An 18,481-nucleotide genomic window follows, 5' to 3' on the forward strand; every position below is an offset into this window, starting at 1 on the left:
AAAAAAGTCTCAGTGCAGGTCCTCAAAGAATGTAGAACAGAAGTAGACTTAACCACGAGTTTGATGAGCTATGGTTCTACAAAATGGATTCTGCAATATATATGATAATTTCTGAAATATTTTGGAATGCTGTTTTAAAAAATAAAAAAGGCTAAATTATAAACCAAAAATCCCTGTTTTCAACAGCTTGTACTGTGACAATCAAAGTCACCCCAACTCAATAATATAATAACACAAACATCTTTTGTATTATTATAAAAACTGAATTTAAAAAATATTAAAAAACCCCTCCTTTTTACCAGTTTTCATCACCTGATTGCAAAACATTTTACAAAGGAGACAAAAAGCAAAGGCAGTTCCAAACCCCACCTAGCTCTTTTGCTGCAGTCTTTAGTAAGGACTGCATTTTTTCTTCCAGCTCATTCATCTTCTCTCTTAATTCTGTTAAATTAGGATCAAAAGAAGCCTTGACAAGAAATTCATGATTTTCCACCTAGAGAAAAATAGCAAGAAAAAATTTTTATGAACATAGGCAATTAGAAAAAAAAAATCATCTCCCTGATCATACACAGCGAAATGAATTTACTTAATTCACTCAATTTTTTATATATATATATGTATATATATTATGTTGTCATGCTCTGTTGTTTGTGATAGTTGGGGTCTGGTTCAACTGCAAAACAAATATATCTCAAATACTTGTTTTCTCAGATAATATACTTCATACAAGCAAAATATACCAATTTAACAGACTCATTTCTGCTGAAATGGAGTTGTCTGCACATTTATTTGCAAACAAATAACCTAGCAGTAGGCAGGGCAAAAAAAGGAAGTCAGAGGGAATGAAATTGTCATGTACATAATCTGTCTGCTACCCTGGACTTCAGCAGCTAATCAAGACAGAGTGTAAAAGCATGGGGTGTTTCAAAATAGGAAGCCTTTGGAAACTGAAGTAATTTCTTTCCCAAAAGAGACTCTAGAGATTTAGAAAGAAATCCACATCGTATCACCAAAAATCCTACCAATTTCAACCCAGCTCTTGAGTTGAAGAGCAGATACAGTTCCTTCTAAGCTTAACATTCTCAGAGGCAAGGATGAAGCATGTTGTATTTCATCTTTTTTCTCCCTCTTCCCCGTGCTTCCACTGCCAGGTGGCTATGTACCAAAAGCACCACCAAACTTTGAAGTTGCCCTGACTTGAGGAGGAGGTTGGAGTAGATGGTTTTTCAAAGGCCCCTTATGATTCTGTGATAAATAGGAATGGAAGTGACAGTTTCTCAACTTTTATTACAGCTAGGTAAATGAATAACCATATCCCACGCTTTTTGAACTTAGATGTTTCTTTTTATATTAGAATGGATTATTGACATAATTTAGTTGCTATGACAACCTATCCTTCAATTGCACTCAGAATAGAACTGCGTATTTTATTTGAACTCACTCAGAATCCAAGAGGAATTTCAAGTCAAAGTTCAAATTCTAATATTCATAGGGACAAAATTTATTCTTCTGGTAAAACCAGTGCTGGTTTATCTACAGACATTTTCCAGTACCTTCAAGGAGGGGTGGAGAAAAACCAAACCCAACATGCCAGATTCTATGGGATTTGACTAAAAATAACTGACTTGTTATTCTCTTTAGAAGGACAACAAAACATTTTTAAAGTAGAACCTGAAAAAAAATTTGAAGAGCTGGACTATGAAGGGTGAAGGCTTAAACAGCTGTTAGTTTTAAAGAAAACAGAGTCCCAGGGCATACAAACTGCATCAACAGATGGTCTGTAACTGGTATAAAGCTATAAATTTCTTCATTACCATATATCACAAATTACAGCAACATGTCAATCAAACAAGTCTTTCCATAAACAGTAAAATGCAGTTGATGGATGCACAACACAATACAAAGAAAGACAACACAGCGCTCCTGCCTTTGGAGAAAAGTATGCATGTTCAAAATTTTAAAGCCATTGCAGTTTTCACAAGTTCAACAAATGGCCCTTACTGCCATGTCTGGCACATGTTTAGGTAGTTCTCTTATTTCTACAGTCAGCTGACACCTTCACTCAGGATAAGCCTAATCTCTGGTTAATCAAAAAAAAAAGAAAGAAAATCCTAGAAGACTCCCCAAGTAATAAACATAACATGCCTACAATCTAGATTTGAGACATACCACTGTAACTTTAAAAATAGAATGAAGTAGAGAAATGACAAAATTACTTCTCCACTTTTAATACAGATGAGATCTTTAAAAATAGTTTCAGGTCCACAGCATCATTGTACCCAAAGCATCTTTTCATTGGCTATATAATTTCAGATGGTGGGTGAATATGCTGTTGAGTACCCTGATACACTAATAACAGCTAAATTACCACTAGCTATTTAATATAGATGATCAATTAAATTTAGTGCATATAGAGCAGATTGCAAAGCTCAGTAAGAAACTTTAATTGCTGAGTAAACCCCGCCCACACAACATTTCATACCTTTTCCAAGTCCAATGTTGTTTCTATCATCTCCAGAAACTTTGAGAAGTCAGAGCAGGTATCAGTAAGAGGTGTTATAAATACAGCCAACAACAACATCTGGTGAGCTCCTGTTAAGAACAAACAAGTAAAATTGTCATTCACAAACCCCCACAGATTTACCAGATTTCTCTAATCTAATCTAACTGCTTAGCTGGTTAATTTTTACAAAGATAGGCTATGACTGTTTCACTGAAACACACGTACCTTTTTCTAAAATTGGCACTATCCCATCTACACTCTGACTGAGCTTGTACCTGTTCTGTCATCTTTGTTCATAACTAGGGGCATTAATTCCCTTCTACTATGAGTAAAAGTACAAACAACGGTAAAAAAGCAAACCTGCTTTGGTCTGAATATTACCAATTCTTGCACATAAGAAGTTGACATTCCTTCTGAAAAAAATGTAGGTCTTATCATCCACACTCAGAGTTTTTAATTCTTTTAAATAAAACATTACCTAATACCAAGAATATTTGGTAATTAAAATATGGACATAGCAACTGAAGTGTATGCTGTCTGCTTTTGTTTTCCACAAAAAAAGACCAGATCTTATCAGTCACTTCTTTCCACTAGATAGGAAGGCATCAAAATTAACAGAGATACTCTGTAGCAGCAAGTCAAACTGCATAGAACACATACTGGCTGAAAGTCCATGGAACACCAAAAGCATTGAATACAATAGCAGTTCATATTGCCAAATTTGTGAAAGAAGTATTTTCTTCAGGTACACAGAAGCTACAAATAAGCACCTATATCCAGCAGCCAGCTGTGGAAAATGCATGTTTACATCTTTGCAGCCACTTCAAGCTATGATTTAATGACAGAAAGATTAGCATTATTTACTATATAATTTACAAAAAATGCCTCAAAATGAATGCAATACTATGACCTTATGCTCACTGAATTATGTACAGAATTATGTTGCTCGCCTCTAATGTTTACAGGCAAGGCTTTGCACGTGAACAGAGAAACACAGAATTAAGCTCTGGCTATTCCAGAACCTCTCAGTTTCTTACCAGACTAAGAAAAAAGTCCTAGCCTTTCCCAAGAAAAACTGCCATAGAAATTTATAGAACAATTGCCACAGAAATTTATAGAAGTTATACAGTGAGGACACGATTACCCAAGTGAATCTCTCCTCTGTCAGTTGAAGTAGAAAGAAAATGTTTGGTTTGATTTCTTTTTCTACTGTGCCTTTTTGCTTCCCCAATCCCCCAACGCCTTTAAAGTGAAAGCTCTAAACTAATATCTATTAAAGGAGAAAAAAATTACATATTTTGAGTAATTACTGAACTTGCAAAAACGGAGTCTTCTGCTGACTAAAAATCTTCAAAACCAAGAGATATAAAGATTATTAAGAATTTAATAAATTTTTAATAATAAATTTAAATAATAATTTAAAATAAAAAATAAAATTTTATAAAGTTTGCTTTCAATTCCAAATTTCTTTCTTGCTCACTTAGTATCTTGCGTTTTTTCCCTCCTGTAAGAAGACACACCTAAACCAACCTGTAAAATAAAAGCTGTCAGTGAAGAAGGAAGAGACTGAAGAGAAGAAAAAGTTCATGTCCATTCTTCCGAATGGGCTTAGTGGTTTCCAGTGCTCCAGCTAACAGAATACATAATGAAATGATCCTCAGAATTCTTGAATCAATGAAAAATGATTGTGCTTGGACTGAAAGTAGCAATTTTTATTTATTTTTTTGAAAGGAGTAAGTTGGGAAGTACCATGATGCCATTCCATTATTTAAGCTTGAAGGGTACATCTCAGACACCGGAGGAAGACATCACATCCAAAAGTTAGAATCTATTCATTTATCAAGTAAATAAAATACAAATGTATTTACATACAGGTTAAACTGATACACTTGAAAATATATTTGCACTTTTAACCAAACTTTAAACTCTGTATGCAGAACTTGAAGGAAGTAAAACAGTGGAGTCAGCAAATAATATCGATTTACAAAAGTTATATGCATACGCTTTTCTTAAAACACCTGGCGTTATGAGAATATGAGCAAGAAACACCACTGAAAAATTCTAAATCAAACTCCAACGTGTCTTGCACCTGTGTTCATAAGCTCCTAGGAAAGATGCATAGCAAAAAAATCCTCTTTTGCACCTACTCAACATTATTAGGATGAAAACTAACCACTGAGAAAGAGACTAACAGAGCTATGCACCATCAAAAGCAGAAATGCATATTGATCACAAAGCCTATCTGGGCCCAGGTGCAGTTTTTAATTTAAACCATAATTTACTGACTGAAGCACAGACAAGTGTTTATTACACAAGTTAAAGACTTGACTATTAATATGGTTTTAAAATGTTGTCTGACAATTAAAATAAAACACTAATCTTCAGACTTGAAACACACAGTTCATTTGGCAGCAAAATGACACTACTCTATCCAGGAAAATACACAAATCCCGATGACTAAGTGCACCAGTCATTTTGATAGTGCAATGGAAAGCAGGATAAAAGGAAAAGAACAATGGAAATTGGGATAAAATATAGTATAGGTTTACTATGGGCAGATAATATCCATATAGTGTAACATCTGTCTGAGATACCAAATGCCTGAGAGACAAAGGGGACTCTGCAGACCTAATTTGGGCTGTTCTAAAAGCATTCAGCATGGTGTCACAGGAGGTACCAAGGTGCAAGATCTATGGTTTATGCCATGACCAGAGTGCAGATAAAGAGGACATCACTCACTTGCAAAAGATGAGCAAGCTGAAAGGACATCAGTTCCTCCAGGGCTCACAGAGACATTTATCTTATTAAGATGTGTGAATTGAAATTAATGCACAAAAGTAGGCTGATTATAAATGTCACTAAAATACACAATATGGAAGATATCACTAGATTATATTGGAATAAGATAAATCATAAATAGATCAACACCTTGAAAACTGGGCTAATAGAAATGAAGTAAAATGTAACACTGAGTAAGATGACACGTTGATGGATAAATGTGTTTCCACTATGAGTAAGGGAATAATCAGTTGGATATGACAAAGGATGGGAAACAGCCAAGTTTGATAATAACACTGCTGTAACACACCAGTGCAACAGTCTGGGAAAGAACAGGGCTGAAACAAAAAGTCACTGTATACACTGTGGTAAAAATACACCTTAAACCCAGCACACAACTCCTGTATCCTGCATATTTACAGACTTAAAGACTGTTTGTTTGAGATAGGAAGGAAGATGCTTGAGCAGCTTCTTGAAAACAGAAATCTTGTAAGGACCCAAATTTCATGCCCCAGCAATCTGAGTAATGAACAACTGTTCCCTTTTGCCAGCTAGAGCAAAATGATTTGATGACTCAGAGTCCTTTCCCATCTTATGCAGACTTCTTATGGCTAAACCAGAAAAAAGTCATCTTCACTCATCACCCCCCTTCACAGGTTTCACCATCCATAAAAAAAAGTATTTCAGCAAAACAGTGCTTCATGCTGAGGGAAAGGCAGTCACAGCTGATAACTTTGTGGTTGTTCTGTATGTCCAGAGTTGCTCTAAATCCCCATAGCCATTCATAGGCAAGGGAGTTCGAAAACTGGCACATACTCAGAATTGTCAAAAATCTTTCTGATTTTCTGTCCCTTGATGAGTTAAAACATTCTGTACAGTCAGAAACAGAAGAATCACCACATCCAGTCTGAATTACTCATGTACATTGAAAATTACCAGACCATTCATATACTTTGAACAGGTGGTACAAGTACAAAGAAAAATAAAAATAACACTACATCTATTTTAAACTATCTTTAATATACTGCTGGTGATTGCCCTACTAAGTCCAACTGATTCATGTGCAGAACAAGAAGAACCTTTTGCAGTCTATTAACTTTTCCATATGGTGAGCTTAGCAGTTTGCCTTACACAGCTTGCTCCTCAAAACTCTAAAAATGGAATTGCTTTCCCACCCCAACGTTATGACAGAGGAACTCTGTTGATCCAAATGGCAACTAATATAAAAAGAAGTAAAGACAGGAAGCCAGCATTCTGAACTAACACCTCAGTATAGGATGGGAATCCAAGAGGCTCCATGTCAAGGCTAAAACAGGAAGAGTCTGTTTGGAAAAGCCAAATGGACATGACTGAGGCAGCTAAAAAAGTGGCACGGCTCTTTAAGAACAAAAACAAATGAAAAAGTTACATCTGTCAGTTCCTTCAGAGTTTCAGATCTTAAGTGCTCTTGGAAATAACGTAGCCAGTAAGCAAAAATTGATTTATTTTAAGATTAATATTGTAGAAGTTTCATTATTTGAAGTTGTAAAACTCTAATACAGAAAAGTATAAGACACTGGGTAGCTTTATGTTCTACTCAAATAGAGGAAAGATATTTTTGCAACCATACCATTTCAAACAACATTTGTTTTTAAGGTTTTGGTGCTTGCTTTACACAAAGGGAATTTCTAACAAATTAATGGGCTTCTACAAAAATGAGCTCTCTGGTAGGTTAGAACTGCTATTACTAAATTGAATCACCCCCTTGTTATGCTGATCTTATTCTGCATTTTTGTGGTAACACAGAAAAGGGAAAAAAAATAGCAGCTTTTGTACTTTCTAGACTTGATTGTCACAGCATTGTGCTTCCCACTAATGAGGACTGGAAGAAATCCTGTCATGTTACTTGCATCAAATACAGGAGCATTATGATTTTTTTAAAATACCACTTAAGTTACACCACTAATACTTAAACTGGGGGGATTTTGTGTTTAATTACAACCCAAAGTGGATGACAACACTGTTGTATGAATGGTATCTTCTTTGTAAGATGACAATACTCTCAGGAATTCCTAGAGACAAGTTTGTGTCAAAGATTCCCACACCATCACCCAACAGTTTAAGCACCCCAGCTATACACTAATTGGAACACGTTCTCCTGCAAAGATTTGTCTATGAATATTTTTATGTACCTGATTGGCATTTCAGAATTTCAGCTCATTTAAGATTCAAATGTGTTTAAGCTTTATTCCGGCAACAAAAGCACACGGGGAAAAAAAGTAATCTTTGGAAATCTACGCTCTATTTCTTTGCATCATCAGTATACTACAAAACATTGAGAATTAGATGGGGGTAGCATTACCTTCATGTTTTTCTAGTGCTTCTACAACATTAGGCAGTTGATTGATAGCCTGGTACATTCGGTAACAGTCTTGTAAGTTTGCTGCTTGTCTCTGAAATTTCTTTGCCAGCCGGTTGAGGTCTGGAAAGCGACGTAACAGATCTTCTTGAAGGCACTGACGTAGTTCTGGATCCATCACGAAAGCTTCAACCAAATTCAATCTACATAAGAAAATCACAGCCATAATTAGCATGATCTGTAATTCTTTTATGTCGCCAGTTATCTGATAGTTTCTATCTGTACTTTCTCTATGGCTGTATCCACTGGACAGCTTCCCTGGTGAAAAAAACCCAAAAGAAAACAGGACAACACATGAGCTGTGAAAGCAAGGAGATTTCACCTATGTCAAGCCTCTGTCACTTTGAACAGTCAGGGTTTCTAATGAACAGCACTGGAGTGTAATTGTTCCAAATGTAAATACCAACATCTATCCTGTCAGCAAAGCTGACTCAGAATTGACTTTGAGATTCTCTATCAAAAAAGTCTTCCAGTAGTCTATGGAAGAAGATGTTTTAAGTAGGAATAAAAACCCCACTGTTGGCAGGCACCTCTGTGCACTGACTACTCCAACCTCTGCTCAAAGCAGGGTCACAGCTACAGCAAACTGCCCAGGATGGTGTCCAGGCACATTCTGGGCATTCCCAAGGATGATCCCAGTGTCAACCCCTGGAACACAGCCCCAGTGACTGACCTCCATGGGCACTTTATGCCCCTGAGAGCCTGGCAGCTGGAGTTTTCAGTCCACCACACTGTACTGATCCAGTCCTTGCTTTGTGAGATGTAACAAGAGACAGTGACAGCTCAAGTCACAATAAGCAACATTTCCTGCTCTTCCCTTATCCAGCCATCTAGTTATTTATTGCAGAAAGGTATTGGGTTAGCCAGCCATAATTTTCCCTCTGTAAATCCATGTCAACTTTCTCCAAACTACTATTTGTCTCATTACAGGCATTGTGGGACTGCATTCTTATCAAAGAGGGTACTGTCTGCCAGCCTTGTCACCACAGACTCTCAGCTTGCCTTCCCTTGCTGTTGCTCTCTGACATTTTGGTTTGGTATTTTGCTGGGGTTTTTTCTGGATTTTTTTTTTTTTTTAAATTTTAGGTATGGGGGTTTTTTAATAGTGAAATACATCTCAATAAGAAGTGATGGAGCATTAAACTATTTCTCCACTAAAATGCAAGCAAATTTTCATACATTTCTTTGGGGTTTTTGCATCAGTTAATATCACCATCTCTACACATTTTGCATTTGCAGTTAAAAAAAGAAGTTGGATATTGTTAATTTTGGAACACCGGGGAGGTCAGTGTTCTTTGATCACACTTTCAGAATACCAAGGAAGAGCTCTGCCTCCTTCAGAGACCTCAACATATTACATACTGTACAGATTTCTGGTTAATAATATCTATCAATATCTTTGCTTGAGCAGAGAAGTTAATTTTATCTAGAGACATGCAAGCAAAGAAAGGACAGCTTTCACCACATTATTCCTGCTGGTTTGCTTACTGGCAGAAACATGCATTTGTTTCAATTACAGTAACATCTGCATTTGCAAACTGCATTGGAAATGACAATTTTTTGTTGTTCTGACAGCAGTAATCTCCACATTACACACTGCAGTGCTCTGCAGAGTGCCAGACACTGGCAACAGTACACAGGGGTTAACACAGTCCACTGCCTCAAGTAATTAGCAAAGACAGCCCAGAACCAAAGGCTTTGGCTAAAGCAGCACAAGAGGTAGAGAGCCCTGGACAGGTAGTGGCACATTTCTGTATATAAAAAAAATTCCAAAGGAATGTCTTTCTGTTTCAAAAAGTACTCTACCCCCACGTTCCAATGAATCCTCTGTATTATAACAAAAAGCAATGAAAAAAGATGAGAGAAGGATCCTACCTCTATGTTTATCCAGTCAACTACAGCTTTAATACATAAATTTAGAGACTGACATTACTGACATGTAAGGCTGCTTTACTTCCAAAAGAAACATTGAAATTCCAGCATGTACACAGAGCTTGTCAGAAGCAGATAGGGATATACTGAAGATACCTACTGCAATAACACAGAACAAGACTTGTATGAGAAACATCACAAAAGCCAAACAATTTTCCATTCTGATCCTTGTTGGTGTTTCTGAGCACGATTTCTAGCTTTCAGACTTCTGTCAAATTGTTTGGAGGAATAACAAGAATTACATGATCTTGTCACAGCAGATACACTGCCATTTTTGTTACAAATCCCTTCAAAGTTACCGAGCAGACCTCACTCAGGACTCACATCACAAACTTCTCTCAGAAGAGCCAGTGGCAACCTGTGACCAAATACAGCTTTTCAAGACCAGATATTGTCTAAATATTAAGGGAAACAAAGCAATGAGAACTGAACCAAACTAAAGACACCTGAAACAACTGCTTAACAGCCTCAATACGAGCTCACTAACCAGATGTCCTCCTTCCCCCCTAAGGGATTAGAGAAGGAACCAACTTGCCAACATGAACCTCCTCACAGGAACCAAGCAGCTCAGTCATTTTTAGTCCTGTAATCTGGAAACAATTCCTTTGGCAAAAACTAAACTGGATTTTCTGTCAGTTTCTCTATTTAGCATACCCATATATTCCTACTGTTACCTTCCTTGGCCTTTAGCAGTTGTAATCATGTCAAACACACAAGAGGTTATACTACCCTGATATTAAGTCCTCTCATTTCCCAGGCATTATGCAAGATTTGTAAACTTATTTATTATTTCTCCAGTATCAAAATACCACTACACCATCAACCCATAATAAGGAAACAGTTGCAAATACCTTCAAGTTTTATTATGACGAAAATTGCAAGAATTTCCTGTTTAAAACAACCTTCCTTCACTTAAAAAAATCACCAGGAAGAAAGCAAGATACGTTTGGAATGTTTATCCATTACCACAGTGAATTTTAATCCAGAAAAATCCTATCCCTGCCTGCAGCAGGAAACAAGAGTTTTCTGGGTTTGTCCAACATCCTTAAACTACTGACTACTCCATGATTTCAACTTTACATTTCAAGTAGAAAAACGACTTTTTTTCTTATTTTGATGACAAATTTCACACACACAAGAATGTGCAAAACTCAAGCTCACCATCAATATCAGATCCTATCTTGCCCTCTCATGGCTTATGTTTAAAGTCAGAGAACTTAGATTCTCTTCCAAGAGGTCCTCAGAAAAGCAATAATCCCAGCATATGGATATAAGCACAGAATCACTACTGAAAACTTAATAAATTTTGCACAGCTGCTCTAAGTCATTCAAGAACATCTCAAGCACTGCTTCTATAGTCTTCAGCTTATCTTTACCACGATCTAGATTTATTTTTTTCCTGCTTGTGCCTTTTGCACAAACCCTTCACTTTCATCCCACGACTCCCTCAGCTTGTTCAACAGCCTCTTGGATAAGACCTGTCAAAGGCGTTTTGAAAGCTCTAATTTATCTTTTTCCCCTCCTCTTTTGTCCACAATGACAAGTTCAAAGAGTTCTCAAATCAGCATGAACAATTTTCCTCTGCCAAAACCATGATAATTAGACTAACATTTCATGACCTCCCTGGTACTGTTCTATCGTCCCCCCTACATTTGCCAGCCACAAAAATACATCTGACAGGTTTGTGTTCATGCCACACTTTGCATAACGATTTCCTGTTGGTAAGAATACATACAAGGTTGCTGAACAGAAAGGTAATGCAACCATAAGCCATGAAAAATGCTTACAAGCAATAATGAAATCAAATGACAAGTTGTTTTTAATATAAGAAATAAAGGAAATACAAAAATAAACAATTTTTTAAAATCCAAGAAAGTGTAACCAAACAACAGCTGACAACACTAGAAAACTCATTTCTGCCACACAGCCAAAAGGAAAGGAAAATAGGGCAAAACTTTCCACCACAGATCTGAGGCAGCACAGTCAAGATAACAGAAACAATAAGTAGTGAAACCACACTAGAACATAAAGGAAATCTCTGTTTCAAGACAGTTATTTAAATTTGTAAATAAAACCACAAAACCAGCAAACAAGACAGCAGCTAATGCAACTGAAAATCAACACAAGCACTTTTCTTGAATTTGTAAACATTAACCACCTTTTATTCCTGCTATGCATAACCACGGCTGTTTACCAGCTTTGAATTCTGTGCATTAACAAGCATCACTAGCCTCAGTGTGCCTTGGGAGACAGAGAGAGGAAAAAACCCACTCACCTCCAAGTTTCTGTAGGATATTCTGGAATCCAACTCAAACATTCCATCTTTTGCCCAGTTTTACTGTTAATACGAGACATCTCTTGAACTACTGACAAAAGGGCAACGTACCACGCACACACAGAGAAAAAGACAACAAAAATCTGTTTTCAATCTAATATATGTCACTTTCCCAAGCCTCAACACACAGTTTCCATTCCACTGATGTTTTATATCACATTTGACATCAGAAAAGATTGCTTCTTCCCTTGCTATACCTATGCAGCATTTTTCATCACCATTTTAAGGTGCCTCAACACAGACATTGTCAGGAGGGTTTAATTATACTTCTAGGTCTTTACACAAATAATCAAAGTTTAAGTGAACAGGAAAACATTACCCATGCTAGATTTGTATATAGATTTTATGAAGAAAGAAAATAATTCAGTGTGCAGAAATAATAACTAAACTAACAGACTAAAATTAAATACCACAGTTAGAAGGAATAGAGTTTTTATAATGCCTAAACAGGATAGGCCAGCACAAAAAAGACAACAAAAGAAAAAAGAAACAAACAAAAAACCCACAAAACAAAAACATAAACCAAAAAAACCCACAAAAAACACCCCAAAACCAAAACAACTTTCTAAAAAGCCAGTGTGCAATAAGATTAGTTATAAAGCACCTAAAATTTTAATCTCTCCTCCACCAACATCCCACAAAACCCTGGACAGCTCTGCACCTCTCTGTGCATGCAGGAAAGAAAACACTCCCCTCAAGCACCTGTTCTCAGAAAAAGGACTCTGAGGGGTTCTTTTATCATTTCATGAAACTGGGATCCATATGTAATCACTAGTACATACTTAATGAGTAATATATATTTAGTTATTACTTTAGGGTAGTGACTTTAAATCCCAATTACTCATAGGTGTTTTCAGAAAAAAACTGTATTAACTAAAAATTCCACATAACACAAAGAAAAAAGTGTTAACACTGAAATAAATCAAGAATGCACTCTCTTACAGGAGAAGCTGACTTACTTTAAGACTTTAAAATCTGTAACTCCCCTGACTATCTAACAGCTGAGTCTTCTGAAGAGCACACATTTGTATTCTCTACCTGCTAAAGGATTTCTTTGACTGCAGATTAAGACAAACTTTCCAGTCCAAGTGTTCTACTTGGATTATGCAGAATTTTAATCAAGAAATACCACTTATAAAAGCAGCATATTAAGGACTGCTTTAAAATACACTGAGACTTTCATATCACCACAAGTTTCAGAATATGCACAGCTGTATCAGTTTAATTTCATGTTTTCTTTATACAAAGGAAAGTGGAAAAACAACTCATGTACCATTATTTTGTTTCCCTCGGGTTTCTTTCAAACTCAGATCTCTTCTTAATCCAATGTAGCCAAAGCAAATCCTCCCTGGATGTAGTTAACCTAGACATGTAAAATGATACCCACCACCTTAGCTGTTCTAATTGGGTTTTCTTTTTCACACAAGGCACACAGTATTTTAACACCCTGGAGGAAGCCCAGACTACAGCAAGTTTCTGTAGTTGATAAATACTGAGGTTTTGTTTTTTTTTTTCCCACCAGTAATAAGCAAGGCACTGACCTAAGTTCCCTTTATGAACTTCTCCTGGTGATCAAGTCGTTCCCTAGACAATCATCTCTCTCCCAAAAATCAGCCATAATCCAGTTCGCTGCCTCAGGTAAGCAGTAGAGACCTTAAATTTACAAAGCTCTTTTCATGCCAAAGAAGTTCTGTATGCTTTACAGCCTTTGAAGTATTAAGGCAGACAGATACATATTGGCACATGGGAGCCTAGATCAGAAATCTGAATCCTAATACTGAAAATTACTTCAGTAATTCAGCACACAGCAGCATAAAAATCACACTGACCATCCCAGGTCATTTTGCCTCAGACAATCAGAGCTGTTGCATACATTAATAAAAATAACATCCAAAATTTCTCAGACAAGAACAAAGAAGTAACAATGCAAAATAGCTAGGCAACCCATGCATGCTTTTGGAAGTGCTCAGTTATGCACAAAAGACTTTTTTTTATGAGACTGGAGCAGTCTTTGCAAACAATTAGAAATAAATGTAACACAAACCCTTAGGAATAAAGAACCAGCAGCTTTAGAGAGACTAATACCATTAAAAGCCATTTTATTTTAGTCATACATCATAGGCTCAGGATCACTGATCTCAATCCCCACTCAGCTTATGCTGGAGCCTTTGCACAGAAGTTGCTCTGGTTTCTGGCAGCAAGTCTCCAGCTGATGGCAACATTACCCAAGCCACAGGAATAGCCTTGGAAGGGGCTCCTCACAGGCACTGGTTCTCCCAGTACTCTGAAGACACTAAATTTGAATCCAGGTTTTTTGATTTGACCAGAATGTTGCTTTCTGGATGAACTGCACACATACTTTCTCCAGCACTTTCACATATGAGACAGAATATCCCAAGCAAGGGGTCAAAATATTACTGCTGCTTTAGTGAAATTGTACCGATTTGGCTATACAATAAATAGCACTCAGGGTCCAAAATCTTGTGTCTGATTATCACAAGCTGTTCACCTGAGCAAGCTCTTCTCCAACTCACCCAAATTGGTATGGACACACAAGAGCCCGTAATCCAGAAGCAGACAACCTAGGCAATTCCAAGACACTCAGGTGAGAGGCTTGTGCCCAGGTAGTCAAGACTTCTTCCTACTGTCTGTCAAAACAAGAGCAGCCTGCACCTCCATAGGGATTTCCCTCCATACTAAATGGCTCAAGATCTCTTTCCCACCTGCCCCTGCCCAAACATTGCAGCCTTGTCATTGTTTCCTCTTGCCATGTGAGCACAAAGTTGGTTTTGTTTCCTCAGTTAGCATGCTATGAATGTTTCTGTATTATCAAATTACTTCACAGCTTCCCTCCCTGGAAACCACTGCCACAACCTAAACACCCCCAAAAAGCTAAACTAAAATACAGCTACTTATAAAAAAAAAACTTTGAAGACAACAGTGAGAAAGTACAACAGTGTATATTCTTCCTCAATTCAGAATTTGAAGTGCATTACTGTTTTATGTGAGAGATGTGAAATTACAGGCTTTTAACAAATGAGAAGATCTTGTATAATACAGTAGATCAACAGAAACAGCAAACCAGGAACAAAACCCCAGGGGGATGCATTTCACAGTTCACCTGAAATGTCTGTGTTCTTACAAAGACAATGCTGTCACACCAGTAAGATTACAGCATTCCTTGGACTCCGATGATCTCTCCAGCTTCTTAAAAGATTTTGTAATCATTCACAGTTCTAGGCTCAAACAGAGTTTCGGAACTTCCCTCTGCCAAAACAAAAAAGTCAAGAGAGACCAAACATGCCCTGGCTCAGTGGTACAGTTGAAAAGCTGTCCTGCTCTTTACACAGACAAGCCACCAAGAATGAAAGAACAAAACCTGGCAGTCTGGGAAAGGCAGCTGTGGGTACCTCAGCCTGACACTGAGGGTGATGCTCCCAGTTGCAGCCCCCTCCTAAAGCACACATCTTCATTTGCTGTGGCTGTGTTTGCTCTTCACCTCTGCCTCCCCTGAGCTGCCTCACCCTGGGGTGGCCCTGCCAGCTGTGGGCAAGCCCAGATGTCCTGATGTTGGCCTAAACTGGTTAGGAAATTATGCCCTCAGTGCCACCAACGCTGCCAAGCTGGCAGAAAGCAGCACTGCCACCTCAAGTGTGAGACAGGGCTGCTACCCACTGCTCTTCTACCTGCCACACTCTCTCCCTCCAGTTTTAAATGAACTAATCCAAGGGATCTGCAGGCACATATCTGAACCCCTCAGAATGTATTTAGCACTAACAACTGGCTTTCACTCCATTATAACAGTGCAGCTCTTTGGAACCCGCTGCTATTGCCTTTTAATCTTAAATTTAACTTGAAGAGACCATGAATATCCTATTTTTCATAGCCCTGTTGAAGCATAATCCCTTGTAATACGGAGTCCAAGGTTTGAAGAGTAGCTTTAGACCCTAGGAGAGCCACAGAAATCAAACTGCATACACTTTACAGAGCCCTGGGTACAGAATGTGCTACTAAAGCAGCTGGACAGATCAGGCTGCCTGCTGTTAAACCTGTAATATTAAGCAATATAAGAGAAAGCCACATTCAAATATCAGTCTGATGCCTTTTCTAGCTTTCTTAATTAGTCCCTAAACCATCCTACCATGATAACAATAATGGATATTTCTAACTTCATGACAGTCCATTAACAGATATATTTTGTAATTCAAATAAATGCAGTCTTCCAAATAAACACACTCTTCTATATCAGTTATATTTATGTAACATAATATTAATATGGATCAGGAAAGCAATGGATTCTTTACCCCCTTACATGAATTTATGAATAACACTATTGGAATATTAAGTCAAAGGTCAGAGTGCAAATTAAAGCCCAGGGATTCTAGCAGGGGTACCAGGCACAAAGTAACTATTTTTCATAAAAATCAAGCAAAGATTTGAAAGCTGTCTGTATTGACTATGAGGTAAGCTAAAATCAGAATAAAAAACGACACAGGATTACCAGGAAAAGTAGTCAAAATTCCATTGGGGTTTTTTTCCTCTCAAGATACTATTTTTGCACAAGGGCTTATGAACTTTCCAGCCTCAGCAGATCAAGCAAAGTAAAGAAGAAAGCAGCAGAAAAATAAAATATTTGGTCTTAATTCTTGTCAACAAAGTACCGCTTGATGCAATTTAGACTTTGCTGCTGAAGCACACTGCTGCAACAGCAGTGTTTTTAGCTCCTGAGGGAAGGGAGGGCATGGCATCATGCTGCAGAACATGCAAATAAAACAGCTCCACACCAGCAGAGCTCTGCTTGGCCTCCTCTAGCCAGAACTAACACTAGAGGAAGTGCAGGACTGTGAGGCAGGCACACAAACTCCCTACAATGAAAAGAGAAGAAAAGGAATCATCTTTCCTTCATTTCCAAGGCAAGGCTGGCAGCACTCCTCATGGAACCTCCCCCCTTCCCAAGAGCTGCAGGATGTGAGCTGTGTCCCAGAGGGTACAGAGGGGGTCTGCAGGAGCATTTCTGCAGGCAGGAGGGGAGCAGAGCTTGCCAGGGCTCCCACTGTTTCTCTCCAGGGAAGACCCAAAGTCACCTGTGCCCTGCAGCAGGGACACAGAGACACCTCCCTCTCACCACCTCCTGGTGAGGGCTCACCTCACAGCAGACACTACTCCACATTCCCATGGCACACCAGTCTACAAAACTCAGATCCTGATAACATCAGAACATTTAAAACAAGGTGCATTGCTCCTGACTAGATTCTAAAGAAACTTTCATACACCTGTTCATCCAAACTACACAATCACCCCAGTCACAGTTCAAACCAGAACCAGGTTTTATTTCCCATTCCTCAGCCTGGGTGTATTACATACAGTAACAGTCACTATCCAAGTGACAGATAAGGAAAATAAACCATTACTTCCCTTTCCCAAAAGCTGTATTTCCCAAGTAAGAACAAAGTACTTTTTAATTATTACCAAGAACTGCCACTCAGACTAAGTTTTATGTAACAGCACTGTTCAGATTCGATTCCCCTCTCCTCCTCTTTCACAGTTAAGGAGTAACGAAATTATTGCCCTTAATGAATTAAACAGCTCTACAGTAGAGGAACTGGCATAAAAGGGGGAAAATCTCACCTTATAGTAACATACTACTTCACAGAATGATAAATAGTTTTCCCAACTTTTAAACGTGCATGTTTATAGAAGAAAAAATAACAGTATCTACTAGCAAAGCTAAATTTTGAATATTTGACACAGCAAATCCTTTCCCATCTCAAACCCCATTGCAATCTTGCTGGACTAAGCAGTCTTTTACCCTCAGGGAACTGTACAGACAAAAGTCATATGAGGATAGCTCATAAAACAAGAAATACTTCCCAAAATCTTTATCAGAGACATATTTTTTTGTCTTCCCAATGTTTATTTCCATGCATATAGTCTTTTTCATAAAATTTTCATCGTCTGTTTTCTGTAGGAGCTAAAAATACTCAAATAGCATCTTCACATCAAATCTGTCAGGAAAGCAGCAGGTTTACTGAGCAATGGTAGTGCACAGCTCCATTTCACAGATTGACTATTCCAATCCAAGGATAGGCAGATATCCATTCTATCCTCCTGTAGCAAGTCTGGCAATCTAATTCACAACATAAATCAACTGGCATCATCTCTAAAACAGTCAAAGTACCAAAAGAAAGCAAACTCAAATCAGATTACTACATCTGAACAAATCTTGGCTTCTGGTATTTGTTGACCTGCACTTAGGGTATTTGTGATAATAGCAGCCCATGGACCAGCTACAGAGGAGCAAAAGGATTAATTTTTGATTACAACTTTCCTCACTTTTTCATGGACTAGTTTTCATCAGGTGAACAAGCCAAATCAAACTGACTGTTAGCTGTAAGAAAGAAAAAAAAAAAAAGGAAGTAGGAGGTATGGAGTGCCCCTTTTGGCAACTGCTGAGTTTTTCTGGATTATTTGCTATCCAACATGATGCCCTTGATTGTCTAACCGTGATACACTCCCCACCAAAAGATGAACAAGG

General features: G+C 37.8%; 1 protein-coding gene across 1 annotated transcript in view; it reads right to left on the reverse strand.

Annotated features, from left to right (window-relative positions):
* The window catches only part of MSH2 (mutS homolog 2), a 44,729-nt gene that overhangs the window by 12,872 nt on the left and 13,376 nt on the right, over nucleotides 1-18,481 (reverse strand). The window contains exons 7-9 of the mRNA XM_086879029.1: nucleotides 7,623-7,822; nucleotides 2,483-2,592; nucleotides 370-493 (exon numbers count right to left, since the gene is read on the reverse strand). Coding sequence (XP_086735155.1) covers nucleotides 370-493; nucleotides 2,483-2,592; nucleotides 7,623-7,822 — 434 coding nt within the window. The remainder of the gene's footprint in view (nucleotides 1-369; nucleotides 494-2,482; nucleotides 2,593-7,622; nucleotides 7,823-18,481) is intronic.

Source organism: Cyanistes caeruleus, chromosome 2 (assembly GCF_971803275.1).
Source record: "Cyanistes caeruleus chromosome 2, bCyaCae1.hap1.1, whole genome shotgun sequence".
Taxonomy (NCBI): Eukaryota; Metazoa; Chordata; class Aves; order Passeriformes; family Paridae; genus Cyanistes; species Cyanistes caeruleus.